General features: G+C 42.0%; 2 protein-coding genes across 2 annotated transcripts; one reads left to right on the top strand and one right to left on the bottom strand.

Moving 5' to 3' along the window:
• The first annotated feature begins 2,701 nt into the window (after window positions 1-2,701).
• Window positions 2,702-5,804, top strand: LOC104237050 (probable leucine-rich repeat receptor-like protein kinase IMK3). Its single transcript, XM_009791122.2, has 2 exons — window positions 2,702-4,851; window positions 4,937-5,804. The coding sequence occupies exons 1-2, from the start codon at window positions 3,024-3,026 to the stop codon at window positions 5,551-5,553; spliced, it is 2,445 nt and encodes an 814-aa protein (XP_009789424.1). The 5' UTR covers window positions 2,702-3,023; the 3' UTR covers window positions 5,554-5,804.
• Window positions 5,805-6,350: 546 nt separating this feature from the next.
• LOC104237049 (sorting nexin 2B-like) lies at window positions 6,351-16,346 on the bottom strand. The gene is made up of 5 exons (XM_009791119.2): window positions 15,097-16,346; window positions 14,525-14,734; window positions 14,042-14,302; window positions 9,181-9,267; window positions 6,351-6,626 (listed from the first exon to the last, which is right to left on the bottom strand). Exons 1-5 carry the CDS (start codon window positions 16,087-16,089, stop codon window positions 6,546-6,548), a joined length of 1,632 nt encoding a protein of 543 aa, XP_009789421.1. The 5' UTR covers window positions 16,090-16,346; the 3' UTR covers window positions 6,351-6,545.
• Between the last annotated feature and the right edge of the window lie 9,460 nt (window positions 16,347-25,806).

Genomic DNA, 25,806 nt, shown 5'->3' with positions numbered 1-25,806 from the left:
AGTCTCTACGACTAGGTAAGCCTAATAAATGCGGAACATAAATGAAACTTGCAGAAGAAATAATCAAAACCAAAATAACTGAATGGAAACAATAGTTATAATGTCGCTCGGCATATACAGCGCAACATTCTCAAAACCAAGTACACTATCCCTAAACCCGAAAACTCACAAAAACACAAGCCTTTGGAATATCTAACAGTCTAACTCCAAAATATCTAACAAAGAAAATACAGAAGGGCAATGTTTAACAGCTAGAATAGAAAGGGACTTCTTGATCTGCGAAAGCGGCAGATGTACCTCGAAGTCTCTAGAGTAGTCGCCTCCCTCAAGGATGGTAGGCATGAGTAGAGGTACCTGGATCTGCACATGAAAAACATGCGCAGGAGAGGCATGAGTACACCACAGCGGTACTTGGTAAGTGTCAAGCCTAACCTCGGTTGGGTAGTAACGAGGAAGGTCAGGGCCCTACTGAGGTTAAATAAAATAATAAGGTCAACAGTATAGGATAGAACAGTATAAATAAGTACATCAGTGAAATAATACAGGATGTACAGGACAGCAACGACCATACAGAAACAAAGTAAACACGGAAAGGAAGTACAGCTCAACACCAATGATAACGATCGGGGATCTCTCAGGATACCGTCCTGTAGTCCCATATGTATATCCAATGGATCTTCCGGGATCCCGTCCCGTAGTCCAACTCAAGTGCGCGAGGATCTACCAAAATCCCGTTCCATTGTCCTAAATATAAATATCCAATACTGGGGGAATCTAACGGGTGCATTCCCATAGTTTCATATAACTGTGCAGGGGGATCTACCGGAATCCCACATCCGTAGTCCCAAAATAAACAGGCAAGGGGGAGCTACCGGAATCCCACATCTGTAGTCCCAAGATAAACAGAAAAGGGGGAGATACTGGAATCCCACATCCGTAGTCCCAAAATAAATACACAGTAGCAATAGAAAAATATACAGAAATGGCAATATTTCATATGAAGGCAACAAGTGATTCTAGCCTAGCATGCTGCACAAAATTCAAGTAAGGCAGGTTGAACAAATAAAGCAATTAAGTCACTTAGACATGATTTCCTAAGCTAACAACATGCTTAATAGTGCAAGTAATAGAAACAGGAAAGGAAACATGCTAATAATTACTTAAAGAAAACTGAATTTCCAACAATTAGCGCAAGTACGCACTCATCACCTCACGTACAAGGCATTTCAATTACCAAATATACCAATCCTAAGGGGAAGGTCCCCCACACAAGGTTAGACAAGCCACTTACCTCGAACCGGCTCAAAAATCAACTCGAGACCACATTCTTGCCACGAGTACTCGACTCCAAACGACCCAAATCTATTCAATAAAATTGCATAATGTAAATAACACTTCAAGTATCTGATTCTACAATTAAAGTCTAAGCTAATACGCGAAATTATGTAAAATGACCAAAATGCCCCTCGGTCTTACATCTCGGAATCGGGTGAAATTTACATTTTCAGAAACCTCGTACTCTCACGAGCCTATACATAACAAGAACACTGAAATCGGAGTCCAAATGACCCCTCAAATCCTCATTTAAAGGTCTCTTAAACTCAACCCCTAATTACCCATTTTCCCCAAATTTTTCACCACTAATTAGGTCTATAATCACATAAAATGAGTTATGAAGTCAAGGATGTTACCTCCAAGTGATTCCCCTTTGTTTTCCTCAAAAATCTCTCTCAAAAGCTTCAAACTTGGATGAAAATGGTGAAAGAATAGCTCAAATTCACGAAGGCAACTATTTATATGTTCTGGCCCAAGCATTTTCGCATCTGCAGCCCAATTTCTGCTTCTGCGGTACCGCATTTGCGGTCCTTGAACCGCATCTGTGGTTTTCCACTTAAGTCCCAATTTTCGCTTCTGCGATCCCTTTTTCCGCATCTGCAGCATCGCAGATGCGACTCCTAAGCCGCTTCTGCAGTTCCAGCCTTTCCAGGCCCTTTCCGCTTCTACGCTCCTTTTCCCCGCATCTGCGGCATCGCACCTGTGGTCCCCAATCCGCAGGTGCGGAAACACCAGAAGCAGAAAATCTGAAGCAGTATTGTACTACGTTTCCCTTTTATTATTTATAGGTGGGCCCAATATTAATAGGAAAACGCAGTACAATACTGCGTTTAAGGAAAACACAGTATTATACTGCGTTTTCCTTAAGAAAAATTAATTTAATAATAATACGCAGTACTATATTGCGTTTTACTTTAACGGCTAACTTTCCGTTAAAGTAAAATACAGTATTATACTACGTTTTAGTTATTTATGTAAAAAAAAATTTAGTAGTAGAAATGTATTTTTTGCCCAAAAAGGCATTGGAAAAGTTTCGGACTCAACCAAAATACAATGGATGAACTGTCATGGGCAAAAATGGCAAATCACTCAAATAAGGAGAATGTGAAAGTATTAATTTTTGGCCCACTCTAATCCAGTGTAGAATTGGGACCCCACCTGGAAAAGATAGCCGTTAGAAAATAAAAACAGCCCAGTTCCCAAACCCTAGACATAGTTCTTTCTTTTTTAGTAAGCTTTATCTACAGACCATAATAAGTTTTACTTACAAAGGCCAATGCATTTTTAGTTGTATGTAGTTTTACCGATGTAAGCTTTTGGACGGACCAGGAAAACTAGCCGTTATAGGCTTTTTAGTTGTATGTAGTAAAGGGGAGGGAGCCTTCTGAATCTGGTGCCACACACACCTGACACTTTTTCATATCTCCCAATAAACTTTTCACAGATTCCTTCATATTTATTAGCTCTATATGCTCCACTTCACGTGCTTCCCCCCACCTCCTCTAACTACAAAATCTTCTTGTAGTGTGAACTCTACTGTTTAGTTTCAAAATAGGAAGATACTAGAGGTAGCTAAGAGTGAGGGAAAGAAAAAAGAAAATAGAAAAGTTTCATCTTTACATTATCTTGTTCAATTCTTGAACCCTTAGTCTCTCAGCTTGTAGAATTGAGAAGTTAGGTTAGTGGTAATGGGAACTAAAGATCAAATCTTTAGTAGTTTTGAACCATACCCATTTCGAGTTAACAAGTCTTTAACTCAAGAAGGAGCTGGGAGATGCATTATTTCTGATAAAAACAAGGAAAAATGGAAGATTGAAGCTGGTTTTTCTTGGTGTTCAAAAAGGTTCTTTCTATTTGCCCCAATTTTCTTGTTATTTCCGCTACTAATTTCTGGAATTCAGCCAGCTTTAGGCCAGGATTGGGATGGTATAATTATTACTCAAGCAGATTTTCAAGCACTTCAAGCATTTAAGCAAGAGTTAGTTGATCCAAGAGGGTTTTTGAGGAGCTGGAATGACAGTGGATTAGGAGCTTGTTCTGGTGGTTGGCTTGGTATTAAATGTGCTCAAGGACAAGTCATTGTAATCCAGCTTCCTTGGAGAGGTTTAGGTGGTAGAATTACTGAAAAAATTGGTCAATTTCAAGCTCTTAGAAAGCTCAGTTTACATGATAATTTCATTGCTGGTTCAATTCCTTCTACTTTGGGACTCTTACCTAATCTTAGAGGACTTCAACTCTTCAACAATAAGTTCTCTGGTTCTATTCCTGCTTCTCTAGGTTTTTGCCCTCTTCTTCAAACACTTGATTTGAGCAATAATTCATTGTCTGGTACAATTCTTGCTAGTCTTTTTAATTCTACTAAGCTTTATAGGCTTAATGTTAGCTATAATTCTTTGTCTGGCTCAATCCCCACAAGTATCACACAATCTCCTTCCCTCATTTTCCTTGACCTCAAACATAACAATCTTTCAGGCTCTATTCCAAGTGATATTGGGAGGCTCTCTAGGCTTACAACACTTGATTTGTCTTACAATGCCGTTAATGGAAGCTTGCCCGAAAGCTTCTCTAATCTATCCTCACTTGTGGTCTTGAACTTGGAAAGTAACCAACTTGATAACCAAATCCCAACAGCCCTAAAAAATTTGCAAAAACTGTCAATTCTTAACTTGAGGAATAACCATTTGGTTGGTGATATTCCAGTCACTATTGGGAACATTACTGCTCTTAGACAACTAGATTTAGCTCATAACAATCTAAGTGCAGAAATTCCAGCTTCTCTAGGTAATTTACCAAATCTTAGTTCCTTCAATGTTTCATATAACAATCTGTCTGGTCCTGTTCCAACTCATCTTGCTCAGAAATTCAACTCAAGTGCCTTTGTGGGTAATCTTCAGTTATGTGGGTACAGTTCTTCAATCCCATGTCTAATTACCCCAGCAGCTCCAGCCCCCGAAACACTAAGAAAACGAGGTCGTAAACTAAGTACTAAGGATATCATTCTCATAGCAGGAGGGGCTCTTCTCATAATCTTGGTTCTACTATGTTGCATTCTCCTATGCTGCTTGATCAGGAAAAGAGCTGCAGCTAAAGCAGCAAAGGATGGCGAAGCCACCGGTAGGGCAGCGGGTGCAGCAGCTAGAGGTGAAAAGGGTATTCCACCAACTGCTGGAGAAGTTGAAGCAGCAGGAGATACAGGAGGAAAGCTTGTCCATTTTGATGGACCTATTGTGTTCACAGCAGATGATCTTCTATGTGCTACCGCCGAAATAATGGGAAAGAGCACTTATGGTACAGTGTACAAGGCCACATTAGAGGATGGCAGTCAAGTTGCTGTGAAAAGATTGAGAGAGAAGATCACAAGAAGTCAAAGGGAATTTGAGACTGAAGTCAATATTCTTGGAAAGATTAGGCATCCAAATCTTCTGGCCCTTAGAGCATATTACATGGGTCCTAAAGGAGAGAAACTTCTTGTTTTTGACTACATGCCTAAAGGAAGTTTGGCTACTTTTCTTCATGGTAAGAAGAAAACTGTTTTCAATTTTACATTTATTTGCTTTTATTTGTGAAATTCAGATTATAAAAACTACTGCCTCTTTTGCAGCTCGCGGCCCTGATTCACCGATTGATTGGGCGACTAGGATGGGAATAGCAAAGGGTACAGCAAGAGGCTTGCTCTTCCTTCATACAAATGCCAACATTATTCATGGGAATCTTACATCAAGCAATGTTTTACTTGATGAAAACACAAATGCAAAGATTGCAGATTATGGTCTTTCGCGCCTCATGACTGCTGCTGCAAATGCAAATGTGATTGCAACTGCTGGAGCACTTGGCTATCGGGCACCTGAACTTTCAAAGCTCAAAAAAGCCAACACGAAGACAGATGTATACAGCCTTGGTGTTATCATACTGGAACTTCTGACTGGGAAGACTCCAGGAGAGGCAATGAATGGTGTGGATTTGCCTCAGTGGGTTGCTTCAATTGTGAAAGAGGAATGGACCAATGAGGTGTTTGATCTAGAACTAATGAGGGACGCGTCTGTAATCGGTGATGAACTACTAAATACTCTGAAATTGGCTTTGCACTGTGTTGATCCTTCACCATCAGCTCGACCAGAAGTTCAGCAAGTTCTCCAGCAACTGGAAGAAATTAGACCGGAAACAGCTACCAGTTCTGGTGATGACGGTGCTGCAGCTCCCTCAGCAAGTGATGATTAGATACTAGATTTCTCATCTAAGTAATTTTTAGGAAGATGTTTAGGAGTTAGATGCCACGATTCTTTCATTCTTGAATTGGGTTGGTCAAGAGAGTGATTTTGTTTACCGTCTGTAAATACCCAAGTGTGTGCTATTTGGTTTTGTTATTTTGAGCGGCAATGGAATCCTCCTAATTTCCATAACTTTTGGTCCTACAGAACGTTCAGTTTAGCAGTTAAACAAGACTGTCTTTTCTTCCCATTTCACTTGTGTTACCAAATTTACTGTCAAAACTAAATACGCGAAGTTACAGTAGTGACAGCCATAAAGCACCGTCATTTTTCAAACGCACAAGAGGGTGAACGGATTGTTAGTACCAGAGTTGTGAGTAATGTTGTTGGACTGGACTCTGGAGTACAATTATTAGATCCAACGTGTCCCTCTCAGGTCAAGCTGAATATGATTACGTTCAAAGATAAATCACTAAGAGACAGTCAATGCATCAACCTAAGATTATTGCACGATGCAACAACTGCGCAAACGTAATGTAAGATTTGAAGAAAAAAAAAAAGAATAAGAAAAGTATTTCATAAAATTTGTTGGCCTATATAACAGGTTTGCGTACAAAGTGCAGCATACTATCCATCCTTAGGAGGAAACATAACATGATCACATTGAATGTAAAAATAAAAAATTGGTTTGAAGGATTCAAAGGAAGAAGTCCCTCACTCTGTTTTCTATTCCCAGAGGCTTGAGACCTTGATGATGTGAACTTGCTAAAACTGACTGAATAAATACGATAATTAATGGCAGTCTGGTAAATGAAAGTTCCCACAGGCTATCAATTAGAACTCTACGAGGACAAAATGTTGGATCAAACATTTACATTTGAGATATGAACCTGTCTCTAAGCTATTTTACAAATTAAGTAGAATACACAAGAAGGGGAGGGATAGGCGGTTAAAGAAAAAAAGAAAGGCAGAAGCTAAAAAGCCAATATGTACAGCAACTCTTCAGCTACCATGTTTTGCATATCCACTAGTTTCCTCTGCAACCGTCTCCCAAACATTTGCCATCTTTTCTGCATACCCTGCCTGGTAAAATCCAACATGTTATTTTCTCATATTAATCTTTTCCAAGGGAATAGAAGAAGGAACAAGTAAAAGGGCTAACTCTTACTAGAAAGGAAAATCACTTTGATGAACACCAGTAATAGCAGAACGTTCAATGCAGTTCACAGGTGACATACCTTATCTAAGAAAAGTTTAGAGGTGACCTAAAGTTTCATGTATGCCCGACCAAAGATTCTACCTTGTCACAAGAAAGTTCAAGTGGCTTGCTAATATCACGTTTCAAGTCCCAGAAATAAATGGATGGCAACAATTTTTAGTCAATCATTTATAATAACGATGGATCGAACTGGAAAGCCAAACTGCAGAAAAAACAAGTAGGAAAGATAGAGGAAGGTAATAATTTATTTAAGTTGAGTTGATAATGTATGTTAGCCTTCAGTTTAGCACAAATCCGGTTACCATGTTATCATTATTATAAGCATTCCTTTTCAAGTTTTCCACAAAGATGGCTAAAACAACTTAATCCCAAAATGTATAGCCTCTTTCTCACATTTAAATGCGGGACCAGATTTAAGGGTTTAGTTTCTGATATTGAATACCATGCAACGCGGAATGAATCAAGTCACCATCTAATTAATCTGGCTTAACGAAGCAAGGACTTCAAGTAATTCAATGAAGCCGGCGAGAGAAATGAAAAAGAGCGGATAATGCCTTAAATTACTAAATACGGGAATCAACTCCATTGATTTGCAGTAGAGTCACAAATTTTAAAATGGACACAACTGCTACATGCATAGGATAAAGTTATTGCATGCACATGCTTGTATTCCAAGTCATATTATTAGGACTCACAACAATGCAACCCAAAAACTAACCAATAGTCAATTATCTTATCCACAAGAGAGTAATTAGAAATGGCTACAAGAGCCCAGAAGAATAAAGATTGGGAGTATGCTAGACTTTCCTAAGAATGACCATTTGACCTGATAGAAACAGAGCAATGCAGAGCAGCATTCCATCAACATTTAACATATCTCAAGTACACAATTACTGATATTCTCACAAAATATTCCGAGTCTCTAGTTCCTGTGTTCATAGCCTCTGAAACCCACTGACACAGACCCAAGATCCCACTTTAGTACTTAATTAATTATCGTTCAAATACTTCCAGCCATGTAAACCAAAATGACCAGCACCATTTCAAGCAATTATCGCAACCTATCAGTCTAAAGTTTGAAACAAATTCAGTTCGTAAGTACTCTAGTTTTTACTCTTCTTGGGACATGATTACAGTGCAAAACCTACAGAAAACTTTTGCATTTGTGATGTGCCACTGATTCCTAATGGGCATAGGACGACACTCATCACCTATAGTCCATCAGTTATGCATCACTAAACCTTGAGTTTAAAGGAGTTAACGCTAGGTAATATTCCTCAATGATGTCCACTGTGCACTGAGAAATGGAAAACGGCAAGCTAGTGATGGACCTTGACTCAAACCGTGTATTGACCTGCCCGTTGAGACACGATAAGAGAGGAACAGGGACAAGAGGCACCCAAACATTTTCATTGCACAAGGCAATAAAGAAATAGCTGAAGATTACAACCTTTTCCAAAATCCTCTCTATATTTGTATCTATCTCCTTTATCAGATCTTTCTCTCATCATTTAACCATTCCACACAACATTTTTCTATATTGAGCTCGAAACTTTAACAAATTCAGTATGCACATGGCAATGAAATAGGATGGAGTAGGAAAAAGGAAGACGGTTCTCCCTGAGTCTGCAAGTTGAGTAAGAGGTTAGGGAGGATGCGATAATAAAGGTCCTTTCTAAAGTAACAGAAACAAGGACCCTCCCTTCCACCCAAGAGATTCAGTTCATGAAAAGCCTAAAAGAAGAAGAAGAGCCCGATCTAAGAAAAGCAATAGTGAAGACCAAAACACAGCAGCTAGAATCCTATTTAAAATCCCAACTACGTTAACAAAAGTAACGTTAAAAAATACTCCTCGTGTTTTGTGACTGGAAAAACATACATGTTAGACAACTATTCTCGCAATACATTTGGTACATTTTGATATCCTCCACAGCATAGTTATTTTCCTATTCCTCGTCTCTATAGGGGAAAAGCACGCCCCCCTTATCCTTCTTCCTTTTCTTTTTCTTTTTTGGCATAAGATATTCAGATGAAATTTACCATCTTTCATTCTAATAATTTCTTCAAGGAAACACAAAAGACATGCTGATATCTCGCATATTTAATTTTCTTGCACTTGCTAAATAAAACGAAACAAAACACTTAATTTGCTTGGAAAAATGGAGCCGCTTTTTGAAAAGTGGTTGGAGAAAGGACATTATTCTCACTATATTAGATGGTAACAACTTACGAACACAAATAGATTAAGCATGCTTAACATCAGATTCAAAGTGGTCTATAATATTAGCTGGACATATTGGAATAAATCAAATGCCCCATAAAAAGCACTTGACAAGGGGGAAAAACAAAAAACATGCTCCTTGGAACAATGCTTTCAGAGTAGACATTTGATGCGGCAATACTAGAAGACAAAGATACCTGATTGACAATAAATCCTCTCAACATTCCCAAGAAGTCATCATGCCTTTCCTTCTCAAATCTCTCAAGCTCATTCTTGTTGTTTTCCTGCATGTTTCACCATCAAGCAGCTATCGTGTTAATCTCAGTGAAAACGATATAACGCATAAATTATGCAAAATAGGAGAGAAGATATATTAAATATCCTCTTTACAAAAATTAATACTTTTCCTGATGTGAGTGCAATTTTAAAATAATAATCAAACGTTGCCTTCCTACATGAACCATTACATCAAATCAAACAAGTTGAACTGGTAATATATGCATGGTCACTCTAGTGAACAAAGCGGGAGCCTTGTTGGGAGGGGTTTTACATAAAATAACTTCAGCGCCTTAAATTGTTAAAAAGAGACTAATGAATAAACATTTAATGAGCAAACCTAGTATCATTGACAGTAGCTAAGTTGCTCAGACACGGGTGCGGATGTCCCACACGGGTGCGGATCTAGAGGTCGGATTCTTTGAGATGTAAATTCCAAGATTCGGGAATACGGGTCCTAGTACGGATACGGGTGCGGAGATCCGGCTAAAAATACAACAACAACAACAACAAAAAACCCAGTATGTTCCCACCAGGTGGAGTCTGGGGAGGGTAGTCTGTACGCAGACCTTACCCCCTACCTAACAGCTAGAGAGGCTGTTTCCAATAAACCCTCGGCTCAGGAAGGGTAATAAGAAGAAGAGGAAAGCAAGAAAGGAAGAAAGAGGGAACAGAACAAAAAGAGAAAGATAAAGGATAAGTAGTACCAAATAATAGTAACAGGGAATACAATACCTGAGGCGAACAAAACTACATAACGTAATAAAAATCTAAGAATATGAAGGGACATGCGTACTACTAAGACTATCGATGAGCAACTAACAACTACCCACTAACCTTCTACCTTAATCCTCGACCCTCACACCCTCCTATCAAGGGTCATGTCCTCAATAAGCTGAAGCAGCACCACGTCCTGTCTAATCACCTCTCCCCAGTACTTCTTACGCCTACCTCGACCTCTTCTCAAACTCGCCATGGCCAACCTCTCACACCTCCTAACAGGAGCATCAATGCTTCTTCTCTTAACATGTCCGAACTATCTCAGTCTCGACTCCCGTATCTTGTCCTCCACGGAGGCTACTCCCACTCTGTCTCGGATAACTTCATTCTTGATCTTATCTCTCCTGGTACACCCACACATCCATCTCAACATCCTCATCTCTGCTATTTTTATCTTCTGCATGTGAGAGTTCTTGACTGGCCAACACTCAGCCCCATACAGCATAGCTGGCCGAACCACTACTCTATAAAACTTACCCTTAAGTCTTGGCGGCACATTCTTATCACATAAAACACCGGAAGCGAGCCTCCACTTCATCCATCCCGCTCCGACGTGATGTGCGACATCTTCATCAATCTCCCTGTTACCTTGGATAATAGACCCAAGATACTTAAAACTCGCTCTCTTGGGGATAACTTGAGCATCAAAGCTTTAATTCTACGTCTGCTTCAAAAAAATAAAACTATAAAAATATCTCTAAATTATGAGAAATTTTGTGGAATACTTATGTAGTGTGGATTTCTTTTTTATTCTCAAGTTGTAGATACATAAAGGATTGATTTCTTGGATAAGGTATTTCAAATTTACCATAGTTTTGGTTCTGAATTCGAGAATCAAATTATATCTTGCCTCAAATTGTTCCGTCCGTTGTGGTCAAATAACCCAAAATTGTTTGACTAAATCCGGTACGGATCCCATACCCACACCCATACTAGTGTCGTGTCGACACGGGTACGGCACCTAAACTGCCATGTCGGAGCAACTTAGGACAGTGGTAGGTTGAATAAATAGAAAATTATAACTAGCTTCATATATAAGAAAATAGCTCTAAGAAGCCACATTCAAATAAGATCTCAACTTCCCAGGGACAATTAAAATAAAATATCTACTTTATTGTAGCATGATTGGTGATATTACTTGTCCCACCTTGGTTGAAGGAATAGGTTGTTGTCTTCTTACATGGTCTCAGGCTATTCTAGCCTCATGAACTAGGCTTTTGGAGAATAAGTTAGGCCCAATGTCAATTTTTTTTGTTGATAAGGCTATGGGTTGCAGGAGAAGTTGCTGGCTATGGGGGCTTGGAGAAGCAGTGGGACGCGAATGGTATTGTGGACGATGACGGTGAACTACATTAGGGAGGCTATCAAAGAGGTGTTAGGCGTTCTCGAAGGGCTACACTGGCGGCCACAAAGGGCATTGGTGGTGGAATGAAGAGGTCCAAAGGAAAGCAGAAGCTAAGAAAGTAGCGTATTTGAAGCTAGCAGAGAGCACAGGCGAGGAAGAGAAGAAGACAAACAGAGAAGGGTATAAAAAGGCTAATAAGGTGGTGAAGTTGGCGGTCACAGAGGCTAAGACTGCAGCATTTGGTCGTTTGTTTGAAGAACTGGGGGACAAAGGCGGGGACAAAAAGTTGTTCTTGCTGGCCAAGGTAAGAGAAAGGAAGGCTCGTGATCTGGACCAAGTGAGGTGCATCAAAGACAAGGAGGGCAAAGTTTTAATGGAAGAGGCACAGATCAAGCGAAGATGGAAGACTTACATCCATAAACTCCTAAATGAAAAGGGGAACATGAACATTATACTGGATGATTTGGAGCACTCCGAGAATTGTAGTGATTTTAGGTATTGTAGGCGTATTTATTGGAAACAGCCTCTCTACCTGCATTAGGTAGGGGTAAGGTCTGCGTAAAGACTACTCTCCCCAGATCCCTCCTGTTGGGATCAAACTGGATATGTTGTTGCTGTTGTTCATGGGGGCTGTGCGTAAGACGAACAGGGGCAAAGCGACCGGGCCAAATAAGATCCCGGTAGAATTTTGGAAGTACGCGAGTAGGGCAGGCTTGGAGTGGCTAACTAGGTCGTTTAATGTCATTTTTAGGACGAAGAAGATGACTGGAGGATGGAGGTGGAGTACAATGATTCCGTTGTACAAGAACAAAGGTGATATCCAACATTGTAACAACTATATGGGTATCAAGTTGCTTAGTCATGCTATGAAAGTTTGGGAGAGGGTGGTGGAAGTGAGGGTACGGAGGACTGTGCCCTAGTTAGGAGGTGTGAACGCTTGGCTTTGGCGAGTATGAGAAAAGGCAGAGGGTGGCCTAAGAAGTATTGGGGAGAGCTGATCAGGCAAGACATGGTGCGACTTCAGCTTACTGGGGACGTGGCCCTTAATAGGATGGTGTGGAGGTCGAGAATTAGGGTAGAAGGATAGTAGGTAGTCGGGAATTTTTCTGATCCATACCGGGTTGTTTAGGGCTAGTCTGTTAGTATCTTGTCGTTGTTCTTTGATTGCTAGTATTATATCTATTGTCTAACTATCTTTCGCTTCGGTTTTCTAGTATCTTGTCGTGGTTACTGCTTGTCGTTGTTCTTACATTGTTATCATTTTCTGGCCTTCGTTGTTGATAATGATTGTTTTCTACTAATCCTCTCGAGCCGAGGGTCTTTAGGAAACATCTCTACCTCCCCAGACCCCACTTGTGCGATTTCACTAGGTTTATTGTTGTTGTTGTTGTTGCTGTTTTGATAAGGCCCAAGGTCAATTTTCTTAACATGGTATCAGATCCAAACCTATCCTATTCTTGGTTCAATCAATACTGGCCCCCCATGTTATATCCTGCACGCACCAGATGTCTCTAAGCGTGTCGAGGGTTGTTAATTGTCCCATATTGGTTGTTAGGGAATAGGTTTTCATGTCCTTGTATGATTTTGGGCAATCATCGGATGATGAGCTAACTTTTAAGACTGAGTTAGACCCAAAATGCATTTTCTTAACAGGTGAAATATTGAATACTAACTATTTTGCCCCACCTTACCTGCATCACCTACACTATACATAGTTGACAGCACCTGATTAATCAACTAGAGATATCATCCCAACAATAACGTTCGTAAGAACTTTAAATGAATCTTCCAGTTAAACCTTCTGAGGAAGTAGGACTGTCCAACCGTAATCCTAAACACCCATAAAGCTATTGTTCATGTTCTACCAGAGTAGTAGAAACCTCAGTTTCTGCTTCACTAATCCAATATGGGTAAAAGGAATAGAGCTTTAACAGTGTATAATAGAATCAGGCATGAACAAGATCCCATGTTATGAAATTCCAGGATACCAAGTTTGGTTCCACTTGTGGCGCTCACAGTCATAACTGAGAGATGACTTGGACCTGAATATCATGAACTCGATAGCTATGACCTATTTTCATCCCAAACTTAAGTTGAGGTGTTGCAAAGATGCTCAAAGAAAGGTCTAAATTAGATGAAAGAAAGAGCTAATAGTATTGTAATATATGGAGAAACTCGGCCTTATTTGAAAAGAGTGTGTGTGTTGTGTGTGTGTGTGTGTATATATATATGCAGATAGGAGGTGAGTGCCGATCAGTCACCCAGGTGAAGCATTTTGATTAACTTCCCATTGCAGTCCATTTATCACTTTTTTGCCCCCAATTACCGAATAATTGTTTCTTCTCAACACATCATAACTTAAGCACATGTAGCCTTGAACTGTGAAATTGAGTATAAGTAATCCAATTTTTGTCAACTGACCAGCACCTAGAAAAAGTTACCCAAAAAGTATACATGTCTTTTTCAACATTAACTGTATGATTTTCAGTCACTTTAAACACAGCAAAGAGGATTCATCGTCTAAAGAAAAGAGACAATGATGCAGATGATATGATAATTAATGATATGGATTGCTCACTATGCAGTAAAGAAAAAGAAGATACAAAAATCAGAAAGCTTCTTTAGTTGCATCACTAACTATTAGCATTTGAGGTTACCTTGATCCGCTCATACTCGCTCACAGCAGAACTTTTGGCATCTTCAGTAACTCTAAGAGTTTCTTTGAGCTCTTCTATTTTACGAATTCTAGACCTGTCCCCACCAAATATCTTAGATGAAGCAGCTTCAAGTTTTTCAATCCTTGAATTCAGTGATGACAGCTCTGACAACAGTGTCTGTACAGTCAAAAGAGCACTTGACCTATCCGAAAATGCATTGTTCACAGCTAACATCACTCCAAGGTATTCATGGAGCTTATCCTGCAACATTTCGACACTTGAACAGATAATAAGCAAATGCAAAGAAGTCTTCCGGTGCATATTTTTTTAACAATTAGTAAAAAGCACAAGCAGTTAGGATGTGTCCAAACAAGATAGTCTCTCAGATGATTGCCAGGTAAATCTTTGTCTGATCAAGTATATCAGGTGCAACTATATACGTCAGCATTCAATTTTAAAAAAGAGAAACTAATATGAACTCACCAAATGTTTGACAGTTTGTGCATTTAGCTCCCTATATAGCCTGCTCGCCTTAACAGCAGCAGTTGCGACATTCTTCATATCTGCAGCCCTTGTTCTTTGTGAATCATAAACTGCTTGCTCTGTCTCAAACTTTGTCAACTTGACGAAAGCTAGGCCCATTTGCCCCATGGTTTCTCCAATATCCTGCTGAGCTTTTACGAGTGCTTCAGCCTGAAGAATCATAAGAATAAGGTAATTGCTCGGTGCCAGTAATGGTCAAATAACTTTCCCAGCAAAAGACTACTGAATAGATCAGATAAAGATGTTCATGTTCAGTCTAAGAAAATACTGCACACAGCACGGGCAGTACTTTCATAATAAGTCTTATGACTATGCACTAGCAGTAATAAGGAAACTCAATCTACCAAGTGAATTCACATTTATCCAAACTGAAATTTTTTTAGCATACCAGCAATGATGTGCATATTGCACATGAATATAAGACCAACTTTAAGGTACTGCAAATAATCAATCAGATGTTAATATTCATAATATTTACTGTATCCACATTCAAAAGAAGAGCAGATATTAACCTGCTGAGACACATTGCTGAGCTGCTGCTCAAAATCCTGCAATTTCTCCTTCTTTTCCAGTAACTCCTTGTCCTCCTCTACTACTTGGGGCTTCACACCACCCCAATCATAAGTCACAGATTGCTTCAACTCCTTAAAGATTCTCAATAAGTCCCTACCTCCTTTGGCAGGCTGAGCCACCTCATTCACATCCACCATTCCCCCTCCTACTGTCTCGGCGCTAAACATCTGTTTCGGTAACTTCACTGCCCCATCCAACATCCTTGACGCCACATCCGTGGTCCTCACCAGCGGCAGCTTCCCATTCGCCTCCAGAAACATCCTCAGCTCCTCGCTCCGCCGAATTACCGGATGCGCAGCTAATCTCCTCAGGTACTTCTCCAGTGCTGCTCTCCTCTGTTCCAAAAACTCCTGTTTCTGCATCACCTGACTCTCAACTACACTCTTGTCCGGCCTTAACGGAATGAAAAAACCTCTATACGACTCCGCCAACCGGTCCGATAAAGTCACCACGTCTCTAAATCTCCTCCGAACGCTGAATTCAGTTCCATCGAAGTCAGGTAAGTTCGTCCTCGTAGTAATTAGGTAAGTAACATAATTCGACCCCCCTGGAACGAGCGAATTCGTCAGCTCTTGCTCTTTCAGTGGATCCGAAACGCTGATTCTCAGGAATTCCGAGGATGATGACGGAGATGAGGAAGGCGAAACAATAGAGTGATCGTGACCGTTGATTTCAGTAGGAGATTGATCAGCATCAAAGGATCTGAAAATAGCCTCCGCATAAGAAGGAGGTTCAAGGATGGAATTGAATGAATTAGGGGTTTGACTTTGATCAGCGGGAATTTCAGCGAACGGCAGAGATGAGGCGGAAAGTGGATCGGAGAATGAATGAGCGCCGTTGGATGAATCGTCGTTGAGGACTAGTGATTCCATCTCCTCTTTGGATGCATATAGATGAGACTCTTCGTAACTCTGATTCTCGTATCCCATCATTTTTTTTTGCAATATCTTCGAAATAGTATAAATTAGAGAAATTCACGAGAGTGGAAAAGAAAAGGAGATTCTAGAACTGAAGATGCCGGAAAGTGGAGAGTGGCCTTCGCCGGCAAGAAGAAAGAGTTGTAGCGGGGATTGCACGGCAAGGGAGAGGCTGAGACTGACCGAAGCTAAGGGCGACGAAAGTCGACGGTGAGTACGAAGACTGCAGGATGGCAAGTGGAAGCACGTCAATAGCATGTGTCGTAAGAAGCCCCGTAACTGATACGAGTTGTAGTACATTTTAACTTATTGACATTTGGGTTTTGGATTGAATTAGTTTTGGATTTGGCTTGATCTTCTTTGCAAAATAAATATATTTAATTTGGATTTGATTTTGAATAAGAAATTAATTTTTAAGAAATACTACTATAGTTGAATATCCATAAAAAAAAAAAAGTGGAAGCCAATGAACAATCTCTATTTGCTACAAAACGTAGTTTTGAATTGTTGAAAAAAATATTTTCAAAAAATATAACGTAATACTTAAATCGCACTCAAACTTGCAGGCATTTATCAAATTCCAACATTGGACCCACTAAAGTCTTTTAGGACTTCCAGCATAACATTTTTTGACCAAAAAATATTAATTTTTTTTGTTAAACTAATTAAATAAAAAGATAATAGGTAAATCCTTGTTAAACATAATAAATCCTAGATCCGAAATTGGTTGATATAAACAACGTATAATTGCACTTAAACCAATTTAATGCAAATGGGTATTTAATGGTATTGTTATGAATGTACGGGGAGTAATGACAAGCAATAAATATAAATGGTAATAAATGTGAATAGAGAGAATGATTCACCCAAATATTCAATGAGGTGGATGATTCTCCCTCTCACAATGATGTAAGACAAACAAACGTGAGAATATAGAAAGTTTTCTCGGATCTGATGCGAGAAAGTGTGGGGTCAACAACAAATCGAATCTTTTTGTAAAGACAATGTTTGTAATTTACTTGAGAGTCGACTTTTCATGAGAGAACTTATCATATAGAATAGTACATACCCCCTCCCCTCTCCATTCTCTCTCTATTCCCCCTTATATGGGACGTATCCCTTACCTAACGGAAAGTACAAGTGCAAAGAATATTCTGTGGAATATTCCCCTAAAGTATCTTACTACTAAACTAGCCGTTTGGGCTGATCTGAGTACTCGACCTCGACCCTAGCTACTCAGCTCGCCAATAGGTTCCTTCCATCTTGAGCACGACCTCGGCCTAATCGGCTCTTAATAATCCTCTCTTAGGCAAGATTCCCTTGGTTAAATTTTGATCCATACAGTTAGTCCCTCCGCCCGTCGGGGTTGTTCTTTGGACGAGCTCGATGGACGGACTTTGCTAGTTGCAATTTGAGAAATCAGGGCAGGCTGGCCGATGAGTAACCTTTTTATGGCGAAATGACGACGTGGCGCTTTAAGAGCCACATCTGACCGATACGTCAGTTTGAAATGACATCACTTCATCATGCGTCATTATAGCGCATGTTCCCAATACGTTACGTCGTTTCCCGCGCCTCTTCCGTTTCGAAATCAATGTGGCGGCATTTGGCTTTCTCGATTAGGGTGCCAATATTCTTATAAATAGGGATGAGAATTCCTCATTTGAGCTTCTGCATTTCTTAAGCATTCGAAACTCCAAGCTTCCCCTTCTTCTTTTTCAGAATTCTTGCATCTTTGTCTCTCCCTTCTCTTGGTGTTTTCTGCTATTGTTACTCCTTTCACATTTGCACTTTCTTCTTATATACGTGAAAGAAAAATGGCTAGTGCAGCTTCTAACCTTGAGGGAGATTCTGATCTTGTCCCATTGACTGTGGACATGCCTTCTCATGAAGAAGGAGTGGCCATTGTAGAAGATGAGAGTTTCCCCACTGTGGATGAGATAGTTCCACATTCAGGGAGGACCAGGTCAGACTTCTTGAAAAGACCTGAAGATGATCCTGAACCCGTTGTTTCTGAGATGGATGCAGCGGCGCTTGTTGCATTTAGGGCTAAATGGCGAATTCCAGACCATGTCGAACTTATCCCTGTTGGTAACGATGTGGTGCAAATACATCGCCCAGGATACTGCGCATTCTACGCATATCCGTTTGTCGTCGGCTATACGCTCCCTATTCCTTCCTTGGCGGAGGACTTCTTCCACTATTATGGTGTGTCTCTCGCTCAGCTCTCCCCGTACATCTATAAGATTTTCCTTATGCTTATCAAGTACGCGAAGCTAGCTAACCGTGGGATTTCTCTCCGTCATCTGCTTCACATCTTCGCCCCAAGTTTTCATAGGGGTACGATGATACACCTTAGCTATCGTGGGACCAAGGGACTGGTAGTGAAGATGGATGATAAAAAAAATCGCCGTTTTTAGGTCAATTTCTTCTGTGTGAGGATGGAGCACGTGGTGTTGAACCCTAATGGGTTTCCCGAGGAATGGAACTTTGCTCGTAAGTGTTTCTCCCAACTGGTTGTTTGTTGTTTCTTTTTGGTGATCTAATCATTCTCCCTCTTATCTTCTTTTTTATGTAGCCGAGAAGGATCCTCCTTTGCTAGTTGCCGACATTCGTGACTGGGTGAGCCAAATTTTGCCTCACACGGTGGGGATCCATGAGTGGTCCCAGTTCAATGAGAGGTTTGGGCGCAAACCTTCAGCCGGTGAGTCATTTCATTTCGATCTTAGTAGTTTTGACATTCGTACGGTCTTTTCTCTCCTTTCATTTTTTACTTAAGTTTTTCTTTGTTGGTAGGTCAGAGGGCTTCGAGGAGGGCGAGGGCTCCTACTCTCGCTTTTCGCCAGTCAAGTGCTTCGACTGGGTCTCTACTCGCCACGGCTACAAGCGAGCCCGTTCAGACTGTTGTTCCTTCTCGGACCCCGGCTTTGCGTAGGCCTAACTTCTAGGTTGCTGCCCCACTAGTGGAGATCTCGTATTCTTCAGTGTTTCATTTGGTGGATGAGTCGTCGCAAGGCGAGGAGGAAGAGGCTCTGCTGAAAAGACGAAGGATAGAGGTTGACGGTGGAAAGATCGAGGATGAGGAGCCCGCGGGGGGTAATCCTGAGTTGACCACGGCCGAACCGGGGGGCGATATGGCTTTGGATGCAGAAACCGTGCCCCCGTCAAATATGGAGATTGCTTCTATGGAAGGAGGGGAGCGACTAGAGGCAACTGCGGTCATTTCAAGGAGTGATCTTCCAGAGCGGGTCGATGTTCCCTCCTCGCCTGAAGAGAGGGAGAAAAGAGTGATCGTAGATTATTACGAATCCGGCTCCGATGTCGACCCTAAGGAAGAGAGGATATTCGGCGAAGGGTTTACTCGGGTTGAGGTGAGAACGGATAGATCATCTCGTTCGATTGTCATCTCTTTGGACTGTGACTTGTTGGCTGACACGGTGAGCGTGGTCCCTTCTTTGGCCCCTCTTTGCTCTGCCACCGAGAACAGGACTCTTCAAGCGCTTAAGGATACCGATTTGTCACTAGGCATATTTGGGATGGCTCTGAGGGTGAGATTCCTTCCTCGTTATTTTTGCACTTTGCGCCCTTCTCATTTTTCTATCTTTACTAACTCTTTTCGGCTCTTCCTTTTTCTTTTCTTTTCTCTTTTTTTAGACTTTCATTTTGGAGATCGAGAGCACCGAGAAGCGGAAGATTGTATTCTAGAAAATGGTTTCGAATTACCTCCGATATCGTGACAAGTACCGTGAGATGCGTGCACGGTTCAGAGCAGGCGGTAACCTCTAGTCCCTTAGAGATGAGTTGGACCAGAAGGACGAGGAGCTTGTGCAGACTATTGGCAGATGCGGTGAGCTCGAGGGGGGCTTAGGTCCAAGGAAGACGAACTCGAGGTGAGCAAGGGGGTCGTGGCCGAGTGCATCGACCTTCAAGCGCAAGTGGCAACCCCGCAAGCCAATCTTGAGCAAAGCTTGATCAGAGTTGCCGGCCTAAGTGGTGAGATGATCGAGAAAGTGGCAGAGTTGGAGGGGACCGAGGAGGCCAGAGTTGAGGCTTTGGCAAAGGTAGCGAGGACGCCATTCGCGTCCTCAGGTCTGAACATGAAAATGATGCGAAAACAGTTGCGCTAAGGGAGGCACGACTTGACAAGTGAATTAGTGAGCTCGAGAGAGATGTCTCGAGTTGCTACTCTTGATCAAGTTGCTACTCTTGAGGCCGAGAAGGTGCGGCTATTGGCTCGACCGTCCTCCTCTCATACTTCTGCTTTCCCCAACGTTCCTCGGCATTTATATGAGATGTGGATCCACTCTGAAGCTCAGCTGGACATATATAGGAATTTGATGATGGTGGGGAAGGTTTCTGAGGCGATTTTGAAGATGCCCGTGCTAAGGCGCATGACGCTAGGATTGCCTGCGGTTATGATCCACACACCGGGGACCGGTGATGGTGGAGAGGACTTAGACGGGCTTGCATCTGATGTTTGGTATGGCGATGAGTATCCCGATGGCGGGGGCGATGATAGAGATGGCGCTGCTAGACCAGGCGGTGAAGGTGGCGGTGGCGAAGACGTGGCAATGTGGTGTGATGCTTTTGTACTTAGTTTTTGTTTTCTTTTTTTTGTGGGGGCGTCTTTCTGGCCCTTTGTAATATATTTTATTTTTTGGAATGGACTGATCATAACTTTTTGCTATATGTTCTTGGGCCCTTCTACTTTTCTTCGAATGTTTTTCTTCGGAAGAGTTGTGTTGGTACATGCTATTTTGATCATGGTCGAGTATATCTTTGGTTGAATTTGGGTGAAGTCCCATGTCGTACTTAATTCAAACGAAGTTGTAAATCGAACTTAAGTCAGGTTAAGCATGAGTTGAAATCAAGTGTGATCGAATATGAATTCGAACAAGGTCGAATGTGAGTTGAATCGAGCAAGGTCGAATGTTGACTCTTAGTTGATTCGAACAAGGTCAAATGCGAGTTAATTCGAGCGAGGTCGAATGTGAGTCAATTTGAGCAAGGTAGAATGTGAGTTAATTCAAACGAGGTCGAATGTTAGTTAATTCAAACGAGGTCGAATGTGAGTCGATTCGAGCAAGGTCGAATATTGACTCCTAGTTGATTCGAACAAGGTCGAATGTGAGTCAATTCGAGCGAGGTCAAATGTTGACTCTTAGTTGATTCGAACGAAGTTGAATGTTGCGCAGAGTAAAAACTTGATTCGAACATCATGTGTTTGTATGCTTTGCTTTCATATATATATATATATATATATATCGAAGTTTACATGCTTTTCGGGTTGATATTCTAGGCCCAGTCTATCTAGTCCCTTTATTGTTCGGCCTGGAGAAGTATTCGAGGGGTCGGACAATGAACTTGTTAACTTGCAATCTATCCTGCTCAAGCCTTAAACTTCGAGATTTCCCCCTTTTCGCCTCGTTAAAAACCTCCCTGAGAAAACCCAGTTGGGACAAAACTCAGGTGAGGGAAAAAGAGTACAGCCCGGAGAACACCTTTTCTTAGAAGTTAAAGTACTTGAGGTGGGCGACATTCTAATTGTTCGGCAATAACTTCCCCTCCATTGTTTCTAGTTGGAATGACCATTTGCTTACTACTGCCATAATCTTATATGGGTTGTCTCAATTAGTCCCTAGTTTTCCATCTCATGGGTCCTTGCTCGCCTGTGTTTTGGCTTTGAGTACGTAGTCCCTTATTTTGAGTGGTCTGATCTTGGCTTTTTTGTTGTAATATTGCTCCACTTGTTGTTGTTGAGCGACCATCCTTATGTAAGCCATATCTTTTTGCTCTTCGACCTCATCGAGATCTTGCCTCATGCTTTCGTCGTTAACCGGTCCGCTCTCGTGTGAATATCTCAGGCTTGGTTCTCCGACCTCGATCGGTATTACTGCATCAGTCCCATAGACTAGCGAATATGGTGTTTCTCATATGCTTGTTTTCGGCGTTGCACGGTATGCCCATAGCACTTTTGGCAGCAATTCCGTCCATAGTCCCTTGGCATTCTCGAGCTTCTTTTTCATAATGTTCAATATTGATTTGTTGGAGGACTCCACCTGACCGTTGCCCGCGGGGTGATATGGCGTGGAGAGTATTCTTTTAATGTGCCATTTTTCAATGAACTCGACGATCTTTTTCCTAGTGAACTAGGGCTCGTTGTCATAACTTATTTTTTTTTGGGGATGCCGAAGCGGCATATGATGTTCCTCCATATGAATGTGACCACTTCTTGCTCGCGTATTTAGGTGAATGCACCTGCTTCTACCCACTAAGAAAAATAGTCAGTTAAAACTAAAAGAAATCATACATTACCTCGTCCCGCTAGGAGGGGTCCGACGATGTCCATTCCCCATTACATGAAAGGCCAAGGTGAGGTGGCTGAGTGGAGGTGTCGCCAACTTGGTGAATCATGGGGGCATATTTTTGGCATTGCTCGCATTTTCTTACGAAGTCGACAGCCTCTTTTTTTATCGTGGGCCAATAGTAGCCCTCTCGTATGAGGCATATGATGAGAGCTCGATTGCCGGTATGAGCTCCGCAGTGACCTTCGTGTACTTCTTTGAGGACGCACCGCGTTTGATTTGGTCCTAAGCACTTTGATAGGAGACCACCATACGTTCTTTTGTACAAGTCATTATTGATGACGTTGTACCTGGCTGCTTGCATTCGAAGCTTCTTGGCTTCTTTTTTATCGGGTGAGAGCACCCCGTCCTGCAAATATTAGATAATACGATTGCGTCAGTCCCAAGTCAAGTTTATAATTCGTACCTCGATTTGATCGATCGATGAATGGAGGAGGGTGACCACGTTCCCTTCTCCGTCTATGCTTTTGGTGGCCGCTGCTATTTTGGCGAGGCCATCCACTTTGATGTTCTGCGCTCGGGATATTTGATCGAGCTGGCATTCATCGAACTAGGGTAACAGTTTGCAAATTTTGGCCTGGTATTTCTGTAGTCGTTTCTACTTTATTTGGAAAGTCCCTGTGATTTGGTTGATGATGAGTTGTGAGTCGTATCGCAGGACTACTCGCCGTGCTCCGTACTTGAGTGCCAATTTTAACCCTGCAATCTCGGCCTCATTGTTAGTCATATCAGGGCACCGTATGGACTGACAAACTATTTCGCCTGTTGGGACCTCGAGCACGAGTCCCAGTCCAGATCCTGATGCGTTAGAAGCACCATCTATGTATAGAACCCATTGGTCGCGCATTTTGGTAGAAGTACTGGCGGTGTCCCTTTCGACTTCGGGCATTATCTTCACAGTAAAGTCGGAGACAAAGTCGTCAAGTACTTGCAACTTTATCGTCGTTCGCGGCTGATAGGTTATATTTGCTCGCTCAGCTCTATGGACCACTTGGCCAATCTGCCCGACAGTTCAAGTTTGTGCAGGATATTCCTTAGAGGAAAAGTCGTGACCATCGAGATGGGGTGGCATTGGAAATAAGGTCTAAGATTTCGTGAAGCTACGACCAAGGCCAGAGCTAGCTTCTCGAGGTGGGGGTACCTCGTTTTAGTGTCGACCAAAGTTTTGCTAATGTAGTAGATTGGAGACTGTGTACCTTTATTTTCTCATACCAGGACTGCACTTACTCCGACATCAGACATTGCCAGGTAGATAAGGAGACACTCCTCGAGTTCTACCTTAGCCAGTAGCGGGGGCGAAGATAGGTAGGCCTTTAGTTCTTTTAAGGAATCGACGCACTCGGCATTCCGTTGGAGTCCGTTATCTTTTTTGAGTATGCCAAAAAATTTGTGGCACCTATCGGAGGATCGTGAGATGAATCTTGACAGGGCGGCTATATGGTCGGTCAACTTCTGCACATGTTTCTTGCTGGTTAAGTTTTCTGGGATTCTGTCTATGGCCTTGATTTGGTCGGGGTTGACCTCGATGCCTCGTTGCGATACCAAAAATCTGAGGAAGTTTTCGGAGGTTACGCCGAAGGCACATTTTTCGCGGTTCAGTTTCATACCATACCTTCTGAGTATATCGAAGGCTTCCCTCAAATGGTTCAATTTCATACCGTACCTTCTGAGTATATCAAAGGCTTCCCTCAAACTGTCGATGTGGTCTTCCTTCCATTTTGACTTGACCAACATGTCGTCTATATATATTTTCATGGTCTTGCCGAGTTGATCTTTGAATATTTTGGTCACTAGCCTCTGATATGTTGCCCCTAAATTTTTCAACCCGAACGGCATAACGCTATAGTAGTATGTCCCCTGGTGGGTGATGAAAGTGGTTTAGGTGGGTGATGAAAGTGGTTTTTTCCTGGTCCTCCTCCTCCATGAGGATTTGGTTGTAGCCCGAGTAGGCGTCCAAGAAGCTTAGCAGTTCGTGCCCGGCTATAGCATCGATAAGTTGGTCAATATGGGGTAGTGGGAATGAGTCTTTTGAGCAGGCTTTGTTCAGATCTGTGAAGTCTATGCACATCCGCCACTTTCCGTTGTTCTTTTTCACCACGACCATGTTGGCGACCCACTGAGGGTACTACGACTCTCTGATAGAACCGTTTTCTAACAATTTTTCAACCTCTTCACAGACCGCATCATTTATTGCAGAGTTGAACTTCCATCTAATTTGCCTCACTAGGGGTAAAATGGGTCGACGTTCAACTTGTGAGTTGCTATCTCCTTCAGGATACCTAGCATGTCTGCATGGGAAAAAGCAAATATGTCTACGTTACTTTTTAAGAATTGGCGAAATTTACCTGGATCTTGGAGCTTATGGCCGATGAAAGCTTTCTTGTTGTGGTCGTTATCGTCTAATTGGACGGGGTCGAGGTCCTCTACGGTTGAGCTTCTACGATTTTGAGGTCTCTGACGACATCTTTCCCCTCATCGCCATCTGACCCCGACTTCGTTAGTTGCTATGCCTCCTCGGCCTTTCCTTTTAGTTGTTAGGTGCATGTGCAGTCTTGGGCGATGCAGTAGCATTCTTGGGTTGTACGTTTCTCTCCTCGGATGCTGAATACTCCCCAGGGGTAGGAAATTTGATGACTTGATATAAGCTTGAGGGGACGGCTTTCATGGCATGTATCCAAGGTCGGCCTATGATGGCATTGTACGCCGTATCCTGGTCCATGATGTGGAACGTGGTCTCCAAAGTGACGCTGCCGGCCAGGACAGGCAGCGTGATTTCTCCAGATGTCTGCTCAATTGCATTGTTAAAACCTGTTAGCGTGATGCAACACAACACTATCTTGTCCTCGAGCTTCATTTGGGTGAGAACTCGAAGGTAGATGATGCACGCACCACTCCTGTCATCGACTATAATACATTTTACATCAATATCAAAGATGCGTAAAGTAGTGACAAGAGCGTCATAGTGAGGAAGGACCAAACCGTGGGTATCTGACTTATCAAAGATGATACTTTCTTCGAGTTTGTCATACCGTTCGCGAGTGATGGACTGTTTGAGTTTGTGGGTGGTGGTGAACTTCAAGTTATTGATAGATGTGTCGTCACCTCCTCCAATGATCATTTGAATGGTCCAAGCTGGGAAAGGTGGTTTGGGCGGTCCCTGGTGTTGTTCCCGCCCTCCGGTGAAGTTGGCTCTCCCACGATCGCTCATCAATTCTTTCAAGTGCCCTTGGTGAAGCATGTTCACGACCTCCTCTCTTAGGGCGATACAATCCTCGGTTTTATGACCCTACTCTTGGTGGAATTCGCAGAGGGCATTTGACTTTCTGGTACTTGGGTCGAATCTCATCTTTTGTGGCCACTTCACTTT

This window comes from Nicotiana sylvestris, chromosome 3 (assembly GCF_000393655.2).
Source record: "Nicotiana sylvestris chromosome 3, ASM39365v2, whole genome shotgun sequence".
In the NCBI taxonomy this organism is placed as follows: Eukaryota; Viridiplantae; Streptophyta; class Magnoliopsida; order Solanales; family Solanaceae; genus Nicotiana; species Nicotiana sylvestris.
Note: the sequence above shows the minus strand (reverse complement) of the source record. Positions and strands in the feature narration are given on the sequence as shown.

What these genes read in the sequence shown, in the direction of transcription:
- LOC104237049 (XM_009791119.2), bottom strand. Translation starts at nt 16,089, where the DNA reads ATGATGGGATACGAGAATCAGAGTTACGAAGAGTCTCATCTATATGCA. An exon ending in TCAGCAATGTGTCTCAGCAG is followed by an intron (nt 14,735 to 15,096) that starts GTTAATATCTGC and finishes ATGATTCTTCAG; the next exon opens with GCTGAAGCACTCGTAAAAGC. An exon ending in GAGGATTTATTGTCAATCAG is followed by an intron (nt 6,627 to 9,180) that starts GTATCTTTGTCT and finishes GGATTTTACCAG; the next exon opens with GCAGGGTATGCAGAAAAGAT.
- LOC104237050 (XM_009791122.2), top strand. Translation starts at nt 3,024, where the DNA reads ATGGGAACTAAAGATCAAATCTTTAGTAGTTTTGAACCATACCCATTT. An exon ending in TTTGGCTACTTTTCTTCATG is followed by an intron (nt 4,852 to 4,936) that starts GTAAGAAGAAAA and finishes CCTCTTTTGCAG; the next exon opens with CTCGCGGCCCTGATTCACCG.